At 42.1% G+C, this 18,267-nt stretch overlaps 1 protein-coding gene across 6 annotated transcripts in view; it reads right to left on the bottom strand.

Moving 5' to 3' along the window:
- ZMIZ1 (zinc finger MIZ-type containing 1) overlaps positions 1-18,267 on the bottom strand; it is a 479,207-nt gene that overhangs the window by 111,504 nt on the left and 349,436 nt on the right. For all 6 annotated transcript variants that reach the window (XM_073686020.1, XM_073686021.1, XM_073686023.1 and 3 more), the window contains one exon: positions 8,617-8,728. In XM_073686020.1, the coding sequence (XP_073542121.1) occupies positions 8,617-8,676 (60 nt within the window). In that variant the 5' untranslated portion in view covers positions 8,677-8,728. The remainder of the gene's footprint in view (positions 1-8,616; positions 8,729-18,267) is intronic.

An 18,267-nucleotide genomic window follows, 5' to 3' on the forward strand; every position in this document is an offset into this window, starting at 1 on the left:
CTGAAGCAAAGTGGAAAGAAGAAATGAACATTTAACTTTTTTCACACAAAATTTACTTCAGGCCCCAAATTTTTAATTTTCTCAAGGATAACACGAGAAAATGGGCCACAAAATTTGGTACGCAGATACCACATATGTGGGGAAAAACCACTGTTTGGGCGCACGGCAGGGCTTGGAAGGGAAGGAGCGCCATTTGACTTTTTGATTGTAAAATTTGCTTGAATAATTAGTGGACACCATGTCACATTTGGAGAGCCCCTCATGTGCCTAAACAGTGGAAACCTCCCACAATTGACACCATTTGGAAACTAGACCCCTCAGGGAACTTATCTAGATGTGTGGTGAGCACCTTGAACCCCCAGGTGCTTCACAAAAGTTTATAACATTGAGCCATAAAAATAAAATTTTCATATTTTTCCCACAAAAAGTAAGGGTAACAGGACAAATTGCACAATACAATTTGTTGTGCAATTTCTCCTGAGTACGCAGATACCCCATTTTTGAAAGCAAAATTGGCTGGAATCGAGAGCGGACGCCATGTTGCGTTTGGAGAGCCCCTGATGAGCCTAAACAGTGGAAACCCCCCACAAGTGACTCCAGGATTTTATCAAGGGGTATAGTGAACATTTTGAACCCAGAGGTACGACATAAAATTTGATAACATTAGGTCATCATATTGAATAAGTTGTCATTAGTGTTGAGTGCAAGTGCTCGCTACTTGAGTTTGCATCGGGTGCTTGAGTATGCACCGAGTATCGCGGGTGCTCGAGTGACATGCTTGAGTCCCCGTCCCGCATGTTTCACGGTTGTTAAACACCCAAAAAAACATGCGGGGATTGCTTGTGTATGGCAGGCAATCCCTGCGTGCTTTTTTGGCTGTATAACAGCCGCAAAACATACGGGGCTTCATTTCTCTCTCCTGTGACATGTATATCATGTCAGAGGAGAGAGAAATTATTGCAACCACGGGCACACTTTTTTTTTTTATGATCACTGTTATTCGATGAATAATGGTGATAACGTGACAGCGGACCATAAAAACCGGCCCTGATCATATTCTCCAGGGTCTCACCTACCCCCGAGCTGAGTGGGGGGAAACCGGAGAACCCGGGAGAAAACCCACGCAAACACGGGGAGAACATACAAACTCCTTGCAGATGTTGTCCTTGATGGGATTTGAACCCAGGACCCCAGCGCTGCAAGGCTGCAGTGCTAACCACTGCACTGTTGCCCGTGCTATTTTATATCCAATTTGCCTTTTTCTCTCTGTTTTTTTATGTTGTTCCAATACAGACAAAGGAAATAAACATGTGTATAACAAAACATGTGTAATTGCAATTATTTTCTAGGAGAAATGTTTCCTTTTCTGGAACAGTTTCAAGGTGCCAACACTTTCGGCCATGACTGTATATTTTAGAATTTGCCTTTATCTTCAGTGCAAATAAACAGTACAGACCAAAAGTTTGGACACACCTTCTCATTTAAAGATTTTCCTGTATTTTCATGACTTTAAAATTGTACATTCACACTGAAGGCATCAAAACTATGAATTAACACATGTGGAATTATATACTTAAAAAAGTGTGAAACAACTGAAAATATGTCTTATATTCTAGGTTCTTCAAAGTAGCCACCTTTTGCTTTGATGACTTCTTTGCACACTCTTGGCATTCTCTTGATGAGCTTCAAGAGGTAGTCACCTGAAATGGTTTTCACTTCACAGGTGTGCCCTGTCAGGTTTAATAAGTGGGATTTCTTGCCTTACAAATGGGGTTGGGACCATCAGTTGTGTTGTGTAGAAGTCTGGTGGATACACAGCTGAAAAACGAGAGGCCATCATTACTTTAAGAAATGAAGGTCAGGCAGTCCGAAAAATTGGGCAAACTTTGAAAGTGTCCCCAAGTGCAGTTGCAAAAACCATCAAGCGCTACAAAGAAACTGGCTCACATGAGGACCGCTGCAGGAAAGGAAGACCAAGAGTCACCTCTGCTTCTGAGGATAAGTTTATCCGAGTCACCAGCCTCAGAAATCGCAGGTTAACAGCAGCTCAGATTAGAGACCAGGTCAATGCCACACAGAGTTCTAGCAGCAGACACATCTTTACAACAACTGCTAAGAGGAGACTTTTTGCAGCAGGCCTTCATGGTAAAATAGCTGCTAGGAAACCACTGCTAAGGACAGGCAACAAGCAGAAGAGACTTGTTTGGGCTAAAGAACACAAGGAATGGACATTAGACCAGTGGAAATCTGTGCTTTGGTCTGATGAGTCCAAATTTGAGATCTTTGGTTTCAACCACGGTGTCTTTGTGCGACGCAGAAAAGGTGAACGGATGGACTCTACATGCCTGGTTCCCACCGTGAAGCATGGAGGAGGAGGTGTGATGGTGTGGGGGTGCTTTGCTGGTGACACTGTTGGGGATAAATTCAAAATTGAAGGCATACTGAACCAGCATGGCTACCACAGCATCTTGCAGCGGCATGCTATTCCATCCGGCTTGCGTTTAGTTTGACCATCATTTATTTTTCAACAGGACAATGACCCCAAACACACCTCCAGGATGGGTAACGGCTATTTGAACAAGAAAGAGAGTGATGGGGTGCTACGCCAGATGACCTGGCCTCCACAGTCACCAGACCTGAACCCAATCGAGATGGTTTGGGGTGAGCTGGACTGCAGAGTGAAGGCAAAAGGGCCAACAAGTGCTAAGCATTTCTGGGAACTCCTTCAAGATTGTTGGAATACCATTTCTGGTGACTACCTCTTGAAGCTCATCAAGAGAATGACAAGAGTGTGCAAAGAAGTCATCAAAGCAAAAGGTGGCTACTTTGAAGAACCTAGAATATAAGACATATTTTCAGTTGTTTCACACTTTTTTGTTAAGTATATAATTCCACATGTGTTAATTCATAGTTTTGATGCCTTCAGTGTGAATGTACAATTTTCAAAGTCATGAAAATACAGAAAAATCTTTAAATGAGAAGGTGTGTCCAAACTTTTGGTCTGTACTGTATGGTAGAAAAGTCCATCACTTTTTTCACAGAGATGAAAATAAGGCATTTAAATGAGATGTTCAGGTCTCCATTTTAGCCATATTCAGCAAGTACCTGCACCATGGACCAGAAATCTGCAATCAGGTTGGGACGAGATGTTAATGTTGCAACATGTGCTGAAGTCTTGTGTCTCTGCTGAATATGATTAACATGGAGTCCTAAACATTTTATCTAAATGGACTAAATTTCACCTCAGTGACAATGGTGATGGGCTTTTCTATCACATATTTGCATTGAAGATAAACATATTTTAGAATTTATAATTATCATGATATAAAGAAGCATTGAAACAAAAACATTTTTTGTACCAGCTGTTTGTTGATTGACTGTTATAGTAAACAACACATGTACACAACCACAAATCACCACCTACTGTATCCTCACCCATCCCTTGTAGACTGTGAGCCCTTGCGGGCAGGGTCCTTGCTCCTCTTCCCCGGCATCTGTACAGGGCCGCCGGTGCTGTCCGAGCCCTGTTTTAATTCATGCAGCAGCGGTCAGTTTACGGTCAGTGTGCTACTGCTCCATCAATCAGGCCCAGTGCTGTCACTTTCCAGACATGGCCGTGCGAGTAGGCCCCTCTAATGGTCCAGGACCATGAGACACGCTGAAGGCCCTGCACTGCCACATGACTGAGGAGCTGGACAGGACACATGCCAGGGGGCAGGTGAGGGAGCTTCTCCAATCTCCATATTAGAAATATTTCTAATGTGTGTGTGCATGCATGTATGATGTGAATGTCTGTGCATGTCAGTGTGTATGACTATATATATATACAGTACAGACCAAAACTTTGGACACACCTACTCATTTAAAGATTTTTCTGTATTTTCATGAGTATGAAAATTGTACATTCACACTGAAGGCATCAAAACTATGAATTAACACATGTGGAATTTTATACTTAACAAAAAAGTGTGAAACAACTGAAAATATGTCTTATATTCTAGGTTCTTCAAAGTAGCCACCTTTTGCTTTGATGACTGCTTTGCACACTCTTGGCATTCTCTTGATGAGCTTCAAGAGGCAGTTACTGGAAATGGTCTTCCAACAATCTTGAAGGAGTTCCCAGAGACGCTTAGCACTTGTTGGCCCTTTTGCTTTCACTCTGCGGTCCAGCTCACCCCAAACCATCTCGATTGGGTTCAGGTCTGGTGACTGTGGAGGCCAGGTCATCTGGCGTAGCACCCCATCACTCTCCTTCTTGGTCAAATAGCCCTTACACAGCCTGGAGGTGTGTTTGGGGCCATTGTCCTGTTGAAAAATAAAGGATGGTCCAACTAAACGCAAACCGGATGGAATACCATGCCGCTGCAAGATGCTGTGGTAGCCATGTTGGTTCAGTATGCCTTCAATTTTGAATAAATCCCCAACAGTGTCACCAGCAAAGCACACCCACACCATCATACCTCCTCCTCCATGCTTCACGGTGGGAACCAGGCATGTAGAGTCCATCCGTTCACCTTTTCTGCGTCGCACAAAGACACGGTGTTTGGAACCAAAGATCTCAAATTTAGACTCATCAGACCAAAGCACAGATTTCCACTGGTCTAATGTCCATTCCTTGTGTTCTTTAGCCCAAACAAGTCTCTTCTGCTTGTTGCCTGTCCTTAACCGTGGTTTCCTAGCAGCTATTTTACCATGAAGGCCTGCTGCACAAAGTCTCCTCTTAACAGTTGTTGAAGAGATGTGTCTGCTGCTAGAACTCTGTGTGGCATTGACCTGTTTTCTAATCTGAGCTGCTGTTAACCTGCGATTTCTGAGGCTGGTGACTCGGATAAACTTATCCTCAGAAGCAGAGGTGACTCTTGGTCTTCCTTTCCTGGGGCGGTACTCATGTGAGCCAGTTTCTTTGTAGCGCTTGATGGTTTTTGCAACTGCACTTGGGGACACTTTCAAAGTTTTCCCAATTTTTCAGACTGACTGACCTTCATTTCTTAAAGTAATGATGGCCACTCGTTTTTCTTTACTTAGCTGCTTTTTTCTTGCCATAATACAAATTCTAAGAGTCTATTCAGTAGGACTATCAGCTGTGTATCCACCTGACTTCTGCACAACACAACTGATGGTCCCAACCCCATTTATAAGGCAAGAAATCCCACTTATTAAACCTGACAGGGCACACCTGTGAAGTGAAAACCATTTCCGGGGTCTACCTCTTGAAGCTCATCAAGAGAATGGCAAGAGTGTGCAAAGCAGTCATCAAAGCAAAAGGTGGCTACTTTGAAGAACCTAGAATATAAGATATATTTTCAGTTGTTTCACACTTTTTTGTTAAGTATATAATTCCACATGTGTTAATTCATAGTTTTGATGCCTTCAGTGTGAATGTACAATTTTCATCATCATGAAAATACAGAAAAATCTTTAAATAAGAAGGTGTGTCCAAACTTTTGGTCTGTACTATATATATATATATATATATATATATATATATATATATATTTGTCTGTTTTATATGTGTTTTTAAGAATGAGTTCAAATATGTATGTGTATGTATCTGTGTATGTTTGTATATGTGCGTGTCTGCGTATTGTTTCTGTGTATATCTGTGTACCATGCGCATGTGTGTGCATGTCTGTATACTGTGTGTATGTGTGTGCTCGCACGTGTCTGTGTACTGTGTGTGTGCTCGCACGTGTCTGTGTATTGTGTGTGTGCATGTCTGCTTATGTGAAGGATGAGGGGACAGCCTGGGCCCTGTGTTGTATACCTGTATTTCTCTACCTTATCTGTGCATCATAAATTGTGGTATGTGCTGAAGGGGCCCACTGAGACTCTTTTGCACAGGGCCCACAAAAACCTGGAGCCAGCCCTGTCTGATAATAACTTTCATTTAATGCTACAAAAGCCTGCAACCCAACTATATGGAGGGGATTAGAATTTACATCTAAGAAATTATGTTTTCGAAATAGCTGCCATGTAGTCTCAGGAAGTTTCCAGGTTCTCCAGAACACAAAGTTATAGTGGCTCATTCAGATCCTCATAGAACTTTCTAGTCCGCCTTCCATGTGACTTGAGAGGGGGGCCCTCACACTGACAAAGGAAAAAAATACCAGGGAAAACTCAGGCCCTATTTCAAAATTCCCCCTCGTCCTATTTCTCCCTCGGTATTCTTTTCATTGTTTTTCTTCCAAGTATACCTCCTCTTTCCTAAAACTCTACTTGTGTATATATACACTATCTCTGTATTGGTCCTTTATGTCCAATTAATTTAACTTATTCCTTTGTGTTCTGGAGGCCAAGAGAGAGCACTCACAAGAGAGATGTATGCTGATTGAAGGAAGAAAAATGAGCATGTATTGAGGTATTTCCTAGAAACACTCTTTCCCCATGAATCGTGCAGTGTAAACGGGCTGCCGCTTACCCAGTGATCGAACAAAACGCTCATTCATTGGGTGAGGTGATCCTTAGGGTTGATTTAGCACCGCATCATTCTCGGCAGCACATTGTCTTCTGTATACAGGACATTAGAGATGTCCAATTTAATAAATCTGCTCCATTCCCACCAAACAGTAGTATATTTCTGCCTCCTTTATCAAACAAAGCCCAAATTCTCCACATGTGAATTTCTTAGGATCATTAAGAGATTGAATGAACTGATTTAAACTTGGGCATGAACTGAGTTTTCTAGTGGCAGGAGCTTACAAGGTGAAGACACATCTATGTTCAGGGATGTGCGGTGCCATCCTGATGTCTGGAGCTTGGCTATGGGAGTCAGTAACTGTGACCCTGCTCACACAGACTAAGGGCCCCGTCACACTAAGCGATGCAGCAGCGATCCCGACAAAGATACGACCTGTCAGGGATCGTTGCTGCATCGCTAATACATCGCTGGTGAGCTGTCAAACAGGCAGGCTCACCAGCGATCAGGGGAGCAGCGATATCGTGGAAAGGATCGTTCCACGATGTCCTGCTCCCGTTACCAGCCTGCTGCGAGCAGGAGCAGGCTGATAACTATGGTAAACATCGGGTTACTAAGTGCGTGTGGGCCCCTAGTAACCCGCTGTTTACCATGGATACCACTCTGCTACGGTGCGCGGGAGCCTCCGCTTACCGTAGCAGAGTGGTATCCATGGTAAACAGCGGGTTACTAAGTGCGCGCGTGCCCCTAGTAACCCGATGTTTACCATAGTTACCAGCCAGATCGTTGGTCCCGCTGGTCACACACAGCGATGTGTGCTGGCCAGCGGGAGGCCAACGAGCAAAAAATGGTCCAGGACACTTTGCAGCGATCAGCGACCTCACAGCAGGGGCCTGATCGTTGCAAAGTGTCACACACAGCGACATCGCTGGTGAGGTCGCTGGTGAGTCACCAAAACCGTGACTCAGCAGCGATATCGCTAGCGATATCGCTATGTGAGACGGGGGCTTAACATTCCACAGAATAAAAGCCATTAACATCTGTCTGCCCCACACAGCCAGCCCTTTTCCTAGATAACCAGGAATCCCATGACCTGTAAGACCATTGACCTTGTTTTTAACAACTGGAAGACTCCTAACGTACATAACAGACATGTAAAAACTCACATACTTTCTTATTCAGACACTTAAATGAGTTTCCAAATTTTAGAATCTGTATAAAATGTTTCATTTCAATATGAACTAATTTCAATGTAAACCAGATATGTATAGTTCAGAACTGTGTTCAGTATACCATGCCCACCCCCCACCATAGAAGCCCAGACAGAGCGGTGGGGGGAGTGGGATCCACAATCATAGCTCAGTTTGTAACTGTTGTAGCATGAATTCCATGCAGTATTTAGTTTTACAATTGTATATTTTTTCTGAGAAGTCATCTGAAATGATAGTGACACTAAGTAAAATGAGGAATGAAGGTATTTCTGGTCATTATAAAGTTGGTGTATGGCATTTTTCATCACTTTTTTATTCTACAGGCTCCATCTCTAATTCTCATTGGTCCATGAGCTATCAGATTGAGACTAGGTGCTATGAAGTGACAAATCTACAGCAGACATGAGGAGATCCTGCTCTCCTATCGCTCTCTAGCATACCCTTTAAAAAGCAGCAGTATGGAGGACATTATACAACAGTACTGAGCAATGTAGCTGTAAATCAGCTCTGAAGCGAGACAAAACAGTAACTAGAAAGCAGCAGCGCTGTGTATGCGTCTCTGTCCTCCTCCAGTCCACCTCGTCTTTTATGATGAATTCTAGCAGTATTTGAGAGTAAAGTATTAGTTTAGAAGGCAAAAGGGAGGGGTTGTGAAGAAGTGGCTCATAATTAGAGAAGGAGAAATTTTAATTCAAAAATGTATAAAAAGTTTTATATATTCACTAGTATTGTTGTTGTAAGTAAAGTGTTTTGAGAGTTAGTATTTAAAACCTAAAATGGGCATGGACAAAATAAAGGAACTGGCTAAGCCAAAAACCAATTTCAAATAAATAAGCCCATTTAGTTTCTATATCAACAATATCATCAATAAGATACCATTATCGATAATAGTTATCAATCGTTCATCTCCCATAATGCTCTTTTCCACCCTATGGTATTAGAGACAATCAGTGTTTGACTCATTTAAAAGTTTTCACAAAGTTCACCTACCTGTTTTATGCACTGCAGACGGTCATTAGTCTGCTGTATGTGCCTATCCATAGAGTTCATTATGACTACGTCCGCTCAGCATCTACCTGAAAGCCATGAAAGATGCTCAAACCTACAAGAAAAGACAAGTGGTCAGCAATTTTTACTCATCGCAAACTGGTGCCATTCTATGGAAACATTATGGAAATAGCAGATTATGCATTTAAAGCAGTCTGTAAGCACAAAATGACTGTACAAACCAAGCATAGGCGCTTGGTGCATGTTTGTCTTGTCCTGGCTGAGCAATTCAATGCACCATCGCACCGACTTGTTATCAGCCTTAAGAGAGCTTAAAGAGAACCTTTGTAAAACAAGAATGAATAACTAGCGCAGTTAGCGTTTTTATGGTTTAAGTTGTAAGGAAAAGGTACATTTTGGAGATGTTTTCGAGGTGCAGGTGACAACAGCGTATGAGTGATTGAACATAGGAAGAGATTAAAAGATAACCCCAAGATATTAGGAATGGTTCCCAGAAGTTATGGTAGTGCCACATACAATTATCTAAATATCAAGTTCAGATAGGTTGGTAGCGGGAGAAAACACAAGAAACTTTATAATGTATCTGTCTTCAGTAAATACAGATTTTCAGTTCAATGACAGTTGCAACCCTTAAAAGTCTATGGAGAGTGGAGGAGTATGTATGGAGGAGCTAGAAGAGGACACAGATCTGCTGCAGCAAGTCCACCTCCAATAACTGGTAACACTTTCTGGCCAGTAGGTGGCAGCATTTGGAGTAGGGGTTGGTAATCAATAGAGCAAAACGCTGCGAGGAGCTATAGTAGGATTAGAAGAGATTAGTTGCCATTTGATACAGGTTGTCCTGTTTATACATATTTTTATAAGCTGAAGCATTCCCATAAGCAGCTGATATGGAATCCCTGTAAATTTATAACAAGAATAAAGGACATCATTTGGATTAGCAGATCACAGCAAACACAGGATATAATAAAACTAGCACAGAGAAAACTGAACAATCAAAATCAGTGTTAATAATGTTGTTATTTAGAAGACCTTCCAACATGATATACTTTTGCATACAAAATATCCTTACATACATATTGCACCCCATTTAAGGTAACGGGAGGGTAGCAGCCCTCAGTAAATCACATAACAGTGGGATTAGCCTTTGATGATACAGTACAGTGGGTCACTGGACCGAGGAAGTCAGTACATACACACCACCCTGTGTTACAGCTTGTGGGTCAAATTACTTTAATTGTTGAGTAAGTATACATGTACACCCAGAAAGAACTGCATGAAAGTTGATAATTTTTCCAGCATCCCACTAATGCATTCTGACTATAATCTATACTTGTAATCATGGACATATCTTGCACTAAGGATGGGCTAAGTAAGGAGCCTTAGTTTTTAGGCTCAAATTTTAATAGTCGATCATTCTGATTAAATTGATCAGTAAAATAGAAGGTAAAACATTTCAGAATTATACTCCGCTAAAGCACAATTCTCTTAACACCAAGACAATGGAGTCCATGGCGGGTAAGAGTCTGCGCTTACCACCAGCATCACGTTACTGGTAAAAAAAGTTGGCACATTCAATGTGACTCCGCGGCAAAGGTATTTGAACACATTTAATATGTCTGTCTATGTGAAAAACCACAAGCACTGATGAGGATTTTAACGAGCAGTAAGATGCAGTGCACCCTGCTCACCAGTAGATGTCCCCATTACCTACCAAAGCAGAATTCTTCCAGCGCTGCCCAGACAGCCGCTCCATGTTCCTTTAAGCCTTTACAAGTCCCTACAAATCCTCGGCTGCTGCTTCCTAACAGGGAGCACTAAAGCTGACACTGTCTGTCTGACCTTGTGGTTATTGATTAACTATCTCCCATTCCCTGCCATCTTTCACACCTCCAGGGCTTGCAAACAGAGAGCTTAGGAACAGCAGTCAAACACACTGACAGGCACTCAGGAAAAAAACTGTTCTTAAACCATGAAGAAATAAGGAGACATAAAAGGATGGGGAGGGAAAGTGCAGTTTAGGAGGAAGCAGTGGGGGGAAGAATCACAGAACAGATTAGAAAATTAAGGATGAGGAGGCAGAGGGAATTTGTTATATTAGCAATAAGGAATGAATGATGCTTTATCAAAAGAGAATAAATCGAGTAGACAGAAAGAGCAAATGTCACAAAAGTGCTATACTGGATGTCCAATTAGAAAAAAGGCGCTTAGGAGAAAACCATCGGAAAACAAAAATTACAGAAGAAAAGGGAAACAATGTACAAACCAATAAAGACCAATGAAGACATGATGAGCTAATTTAGACGAGGGTAAGTGCCATCTCTACCTATAATGTCTGCCCCCTTTCTAACACTCCTGTCTCTTCTTCAAATGTCCATTTTTTTTTTATTCTAGAAGATAAACAGATTTCTTTATTTCTGCAAAAATGAGAAGAGTTAGAGGAGCTTGTGTCCTAGGGAAGAGCATTATCTACAATAGCTCCCTTTTTGGCATACAAAGAGTTCATTTTGGTTGCACCTTTCGGAAATCACACACAGGAGGGCCAACAGCTTGTGCCAGTCGCCTGCTCCCTTCCTTTGGGAGGGATATCAGTGAAGCACAGAAATTGGTTCATCACCATGCACATCTGTAGCTGTGTTTAAAGGGAAGTAGAAAGGTTGTGTGGCCAATACACAATCAGCGGGCTTGGGGAATACATAACAATAAGTACAGTATCGGTTTATAAAAGGAAAGGAAAATATGCTCATATATCGCATTAAAACAAACAAGACCTCATCATTTAAGTCACATATGGAACAATATGGAGAATATAAACAATCAGTGCAGAATATCTATTAATCTTAATACATTTACATAAAGGAATAAAACCATAAGATTTGGGGATTTGGGTCACATATAGCAGTTCCTAAATGTTGCATCCGGTTTCCGCTGCATCCTTAGAAATTGATTGCTAATGGCTTGACTATTGTTGATGGCCATAGAATTTTTCAGAAAACACGTGGCCAATAACAATAAACGAGTCATTAGCAAAACATTTCTAAAGATGCAGTGAAAGCTGCTGTAACATTGTAGATGCGGGATCTCATCAAGCGCACAAGCCGAGCAGTCTGTGTGACACCAGCCTTAAAACTAGAGAAGCTGTTGGCAGGGGCATAACTTGTAGCTTCAGCGCCCCAACACAAAATCTTCAACAAGGCCCCAACTATCATAGGTCAGTTAGGTCCTGCAGACTGCGATGGATGCCGTTATTTAGCCATATGCATGAGCTATTACAGTGACTGACTGTGCTGTGATGGGGAAGAGATCTGATGATCCCATACCGCGTGTGATCAGCACATCAGCCCCCGTTACTCAACAGTGTTTGGCCAATTTACGTCACTTTGTCTGGTCCTATTGTGATTGCCATGGAAGAACAGGAGTTGGTCAGCAGTCAGTATAGTAATGCATATCCCCCTCTAATCAAAGTGACAAGAGAAACACAAAAACAATGAATCAGATCACAAGTCAGATCTTCTCAAACATGATGTGTAATCCCATACTAACAAAATCGTGTCTACTTCATGCTTATTGAGCACCTTTGTTAGTTGTTATGGACTAAAGGACCCTCTCTCTGGTCTCGATGCATAAGGCCCATGGTAAGAGGGGCAGTAAACCTAATGTTTCATCAATTTGCTTAGTAGTTAACGCCAATTTGTTCCCTCCTAGGAGTGTAACAGCGCTTTGTATAATCTGCACTTTTACAAGGTTGTCCTTTGCAGGTATCGTACCACAGCCAAGCTTACCTAATATTAATAGTGCTACTGTCACAATGTGCACGGCTGAATTCTCCTCCAGTGCTGCCTGAAGTTCCCCTCCTGCTCTCATCCGATCTAGCCCTCCCACCCAATATGCCCTCACTTTTCTCGCCTCCCCAGATGCAGGCAGATGAACAAACATAAACAGGAGTCCCTCAGCAAAGTTAACTGATCTATCAGTTTATTAAAAATAGTCTGCAGGCAAATGCTAATCCTCAAACAGCAGTAACAGCTTCAACTAAATGATCCATCCCAAAAAGCTTGCAGAGCGCGCACAACCAGCCATTCTAACCGAGGCCTTGACCACACAAATGTAAGGCCCCTCTTGGAAAGAGCTACACCACAATTCTTCCACCATCTCCAGGTCCCTTCAATAACACACACTAGTTAACTCTTTCCAAACAAAGTAGAATTTTGTTTTCCAGTTCTGTGGGATTTTCCTTAACCACAGACAACAATTCAATGTAGCAAGATTCCATCACAGTGAAAGCATCCTGTGGGTCTGCAGTTACCTGCTCCCTTGTGTGTGACACATTAGACTGTATTGGCAGTAGAGCACCCGTTGAGATGTAATAAAGAGAACCGCCAAGATGCAAGTCACGCATGTCCTCCTCCCGTTTCAATTTATGCCTGAAAGTTCCTCCTTGCAAATCTATCTGGAACAATTCAATTGTATATATTTGTTTGGTTAGATTGGAGCTCAGACACCTCAATATCCAGCTAAATAAAAACACGCCGAAGGAATGACCAGGATTCAGACCACAGCTAAGACCTCCAATATAGTATGAAGAATTGCAGATCACTTCTGAGCAGCAGACTTGGGGGGGGTGCAACAGTAAGAGAACATAGGAGGGGGATTAAAACTGGTCTGAGAAACAAAGAGTGGAATAATAGACAGATGGAAGCAATATCAACTAGTGAGAGAGGACACAAACAGGGCAAAGGAAGAGATAAGAATATTCTGGAAAAGAGAGTTAGAAGGTGGCGTTCATGTCAGTAAACCTATTCAAGAAAATGTTTTTAATGCACCAAGGCATGTTCCAATTACACCAATCTGACAATATTCCATTGTGTGAAGGCAGTGTTCACACAATGCATTCGTGATGCATTTTGTTTTTGCTGCAATTATCTGAAAATATGATAAAAACATGACAATTTTACTGCTTATTTTACTTACTTATTTTTTGGAAAATTGATGTAAAAATGAATCAGGAATGCATCATGTAAACAATGCCTCATTCAGGAAAACATTTTTTCAGCAATGTTAAAAACAAAAATATTAAAACCAAACAATTTTCATCAAAGTTTTGGATTCGTTTTTCATCTGTTTGGTTAGTGTGTGAAACGGGCTACAAAAAAAACATGGATATGTGAATAGTACCATAACCTATGATGAGTATGTTTTCTATCTGTAAAAAACACTGAAAGAACATGAGCATGAAGAACGGACGTCTGAATGAGGCCTAAGAACAGCCCGAGGTTTACTATAGCAGTGTATTTGTATACAAGCAGCTTTAGACGAAGAGGCAGTTGCATATTAATTACAGAGTTAATTAATTAGGTACTATCGTGTAATCATGTTGTAATTCATTGGTTTACTCTCAAGTGTATGAAGCAGTACTCAAAGATGAAAGAAAAGTAACGAGACATATTTCTACCAATTAACACGTGTAGTTTGTGAAGAAAAGAAACACCAGGGGTCTCCTTACACCCAGCAAGTAAGCAACTTTATCTTCTACAGGAGAGGAGTCTGTTCCAGTACTTATGCGACTTCACAAAGTAGTGGTTTTATAGTTTAAAAAACGGCACAAAACACTATAAAGCAATGCAACATTGAGACATTTCAATGATCTGTGGTTGTTGGTAAATGGACTAGAAAACTATAGCAAAGAGGTCACAGGATAGAGGGCTTACAGAACAATTTTATAAAAGGCTACAACACTAAAACAGAGTTCATTCAAAACAGTTATAATAAATAGGTTTACAATGAAGATTCTCCTAAAGGTGAGAGGGTTGACCGCGCGACCATATAAAGGGCATGATCCCACATTGTGTATTTGTTGTGTATTATAGTACTAAATCTCATCTGCACATTGCTGAAAATTCCTATGGGAAATTGATGCTCGGTGTGGATTTGCAAATCTGCAGCAAGTCCAATGTTTTTACAGAATTTATCGTAGATTTCACCTTTTGCAATCTGAAAGGTTATATCTGCAGTAAATCCCTAAGGCTATGTGCTCACGATGCAGAAATGCTCCGGATTTTTCCTGAGCGTTTCTGCATCTCCCTGGCAGAAAAAACGCATGCGGATTGTACATGCAGATTGTACATGCGGATTGTCCTTGTGGATTTTACATGCGTTTTTCCTGCCACGGACAAGAGTAATTGAAGCGTTTTGATCATGCGATTTCACATGCGGGTTGACAAGCGCTTTCCAAGCGATTTTAGCAGCACTTGGAAAGTGCTTGACAACTTGGTCACACTATATAAATCCATGCAACCGGCATGGATTTTATATAGTGTGACCAAGTTAGTTAAAAAAAAAGAATAAAATTGGTAAAAATAAAAAAAAACACATTATACTCACCTTCTGATGGCCCCCGGTCTCCCTATCCGATGCGTCCGGTCTTGCCGGTGTCTCGCGGTTGTGTAAAAGGACCTTCCACGACGTCATTTAGTCATGTGACAGGTCACGCCCCGAAAGCCGACGTCAGTGGTCGCGTGATCCGTCACATGACTAAATGACGTCATGGCAGGTCCTTTTAGACCATTGGGAGCCAGGATGCATCGCTATGGAGACCGGGGCCATCAAAAGGTGAGTATAATGTATATTTTTTATTTTAATTCCTTTTTTTTTTACAGGTACTATGGTACCCGCATCTGGTGGACAGTCTCCTCTTCTCCAAACCCGGGTACGATCCGCACATTGAATCGCTTAATATCCGCATGTGCACATGTAGTGATGCGGATATTATGCGATTCAAAGCAAGTCAATGGCGGCGAAAACACCGCGATTACGCAAAATAATTGGTAGTGCTGTGGATTTTTCTGCAATAATCCGCAGGGGAAATTTCCGCAGCATGTGCACAGCACATGCAGATTATCATTGGGGAACATGGCAGACCTTCTACCAAGTGTTTTTTAAGCGTTTCTGCAGCGGAATTGCCGCTGCGGAAACGCTTAAAAAACGCATAGTGGTCACAGAGCCTAAAAACACAGCAAAATAAGCGTCTGATACGTTGCTGAACAATCTACAGCATATCGGCTTTATGAGAGCGTACTCTTAAAGCGCACCTGTCAGCAAGATTGTGCTTAGTAAACCACATACACTGTCAGGTGGGCGACATTACACTGAGTAAAATGATACCTTTGTTGATGAAATCCGTCCAGTGATTCTTTTCTTTTATAATCTTTATTTTCAGTTCTGCATTAATGATATGCTCGTGCTCTGGGACGGGACTTTAGGGAGGGGCTGTAGCAGGTGCTCTCATTATGTATTCCTATCTCTGGCCTCTGACAGGTCACTGCGCTTTCAGTCACCTGCCTACTGTTTTAAATATTGCTTGTGTAATTTCTGTTCTAAAGTGAAAATTTAGATCCCCCAATATGGCCACCGCGGCCTGTGCATGCGCTGTAGCATCTTTTGGTTGCCGAGATGCTACTGCGCACACGCAGGCACCATTTTGCTAGAAGAAAAAGAAATTTGTCTACAGCAACATGGCCCCCGCCGCCCGCGCTTGCACAGTAGCTTTTCTCGATCGCCGAGAGATGCTACTGCGCATGTGCGGCGCCATACTGCTGCACCCAAATTCTTTTTCCTGAAGCAAAATGGCAACCGTGCGTGCACTATAGCATCTTGGCAACCAAAAGATGCTACTGCCCATGCGCTAACCATATTGGGGGATGTAAATTTTCACTTTTGAACATGCAAATTGCCTCTTCAGAGAAAAACAGGACTTGAACTCTATAGTGCCACCTATTGGAAGCGGCAATCCTACAAGTCACAATCAACCCTTTAACTCTCCACAAGGAGAAACGTTACACTTTTGAACAGAAATTACACAGGCAATATTTAAAACAGTAGGCAGGTCACTGAAAGCACAGTAACCTGTCAAAGGCCAGAGATAGGCATACATTATGAGAGCACCAGCTACAGCCCCTCCCTAAAGTACCACCCCAGAGCACGAGCATATCATTATGGCAGAACTGAAAATAAAGATTATAAAAGAATCACTGGACGGATTTTATCAACAAAGGTATCATTTTACTTAGTGTAATGGCGCCCTCATGACAGTTTATGTAGTTTACTAAGCACAATCCTGCTGACAGGTGCACTTTAAGGTAACTACAGTACCACTCTGTGAAGACCCGGGGTCTTCCATGGGTGTAACGTTACTCAAACAACACAGGGTGCGGGTAAAACAGTGTGGCAATACTTAATTGAACCACAAAGCGGACAATAAACAGGTAGAACAGTCCCAGCAAATACCCAAGATGGTACACCATTACACAGTCTCACCCTTCCTTCTCTGCTTGCCTGGGATAGAACAGCTACGACTTTGGAGACTTCCAGGGCTGACTACCTCAACCAGTGGCCCCCCCACTACTGGCGGGCCCCCACAGAGAGGAGGTAGTGGCAAGCTTAGGAAGCTAGAAGTCCATCGAGATACAAGACCAGGAGACTCGAGGGTCCCAACCTGGCCTCTCCGAGAGTGTTCATGGGGCCAGATGACCGGTGGGTCCCAATCTGGCTTCTCTGAATGTCTCTATGGGTTCCAGGCGACCTGTGGGTCCCTCCTGGCCACCCCAAACAACATATTCGTGGGGCCAGGTGACTTCTTCATCCCAACCTGGTCTCCCTAAATGTATCCATGGTCTCTCTGATGGTTAACAGAGCAGATCCGTATCTTTCCAGTCATGGCCGATACCCTTAAGCCGGAATCATGTAGAATACAAATCTGTGTATCTTTAGGTAAAATCCATGCTTCCAAGCTGATGGTCTCAAGAGTCTGTGTGTCCTCTTGCTTCTCCTTGATTCTCTGCTTTCAGCACTACAGACATCCATCTTTATATTTACATCTGTGTAAGGTCATCAGTCACAGGTTGGGGGGAAAAGGGCAACCTCATGTCTCATTGTTTGAGCTAATCAATTTACATAGTTGGTATAACACGGGGCTCTTGTAAATAAACATCATTGTTTCAGAATCAAAGAGCAGATAACATTCAGGGTTATACAAATAATAGTCTGTTAATCAACTAATGAAGAACACAGGTTAAAAGGTCAACATAAAAATAAAGGTATACTGCTCTTGCCATCAGAAAGTATGTCTGGCATAATTAAGATTTTACGCTGTATCGTCACACACTCAAAAGTATGGACACACTTATTCATGCAATGGGCTTCTTTGTTATTGGAATGTGCACATTGTAGATTCAGTCTGTAAGCAGCAAACCAGGAAAGAACACAAAGTGGAAACAATGAGTAAAGAAACACATGTTAAAACTTCTTGAAATACCCCCTTTTACTCTAAGGCTATGGCCCCACTATCAGTATTTGGTCAGTATTCGGTCAGTATTTTTCCTCAGTTTTTGTAAGCCAAACCCAGGTGAGGAGCAATCAGAGAAAAGGTATAATAGAAACACGTCACCACTTCAGCATTTTCGACCCACTCCTGGTTTTGGCTTACAAATACTGAGGAAAAATACGGATCAAATACTGATAGTGGGGCTGTAGTCTAAGGCCATGACCCCACTATCAGTATTTGGTCAGTATTCAGTCAGTATTTTTTCTCAGGAGTGGGAGCCAAAACCAGGTGTGGAACAATCAGAGAAAAGGTGT

The sequence above is a fragment of the Phyllobates terribilis genome, unplaced genomic scaffold (assembly GCF_046119375.1).
Source record: "Phyllobates terribilis strain yellow unplaced genomic scaffold, ASM4611937v1 Scaffold_5__5_contigs__length_657084704, whole genome shotgun sequence".
Classification (NCBI taxonomy): domain Eukaryota; kingdom Metazoa; phylum Chordata; class Amphibia; order Anura; family Dendrobatidae; genus Phyllobates; species Phyllobates terribilis.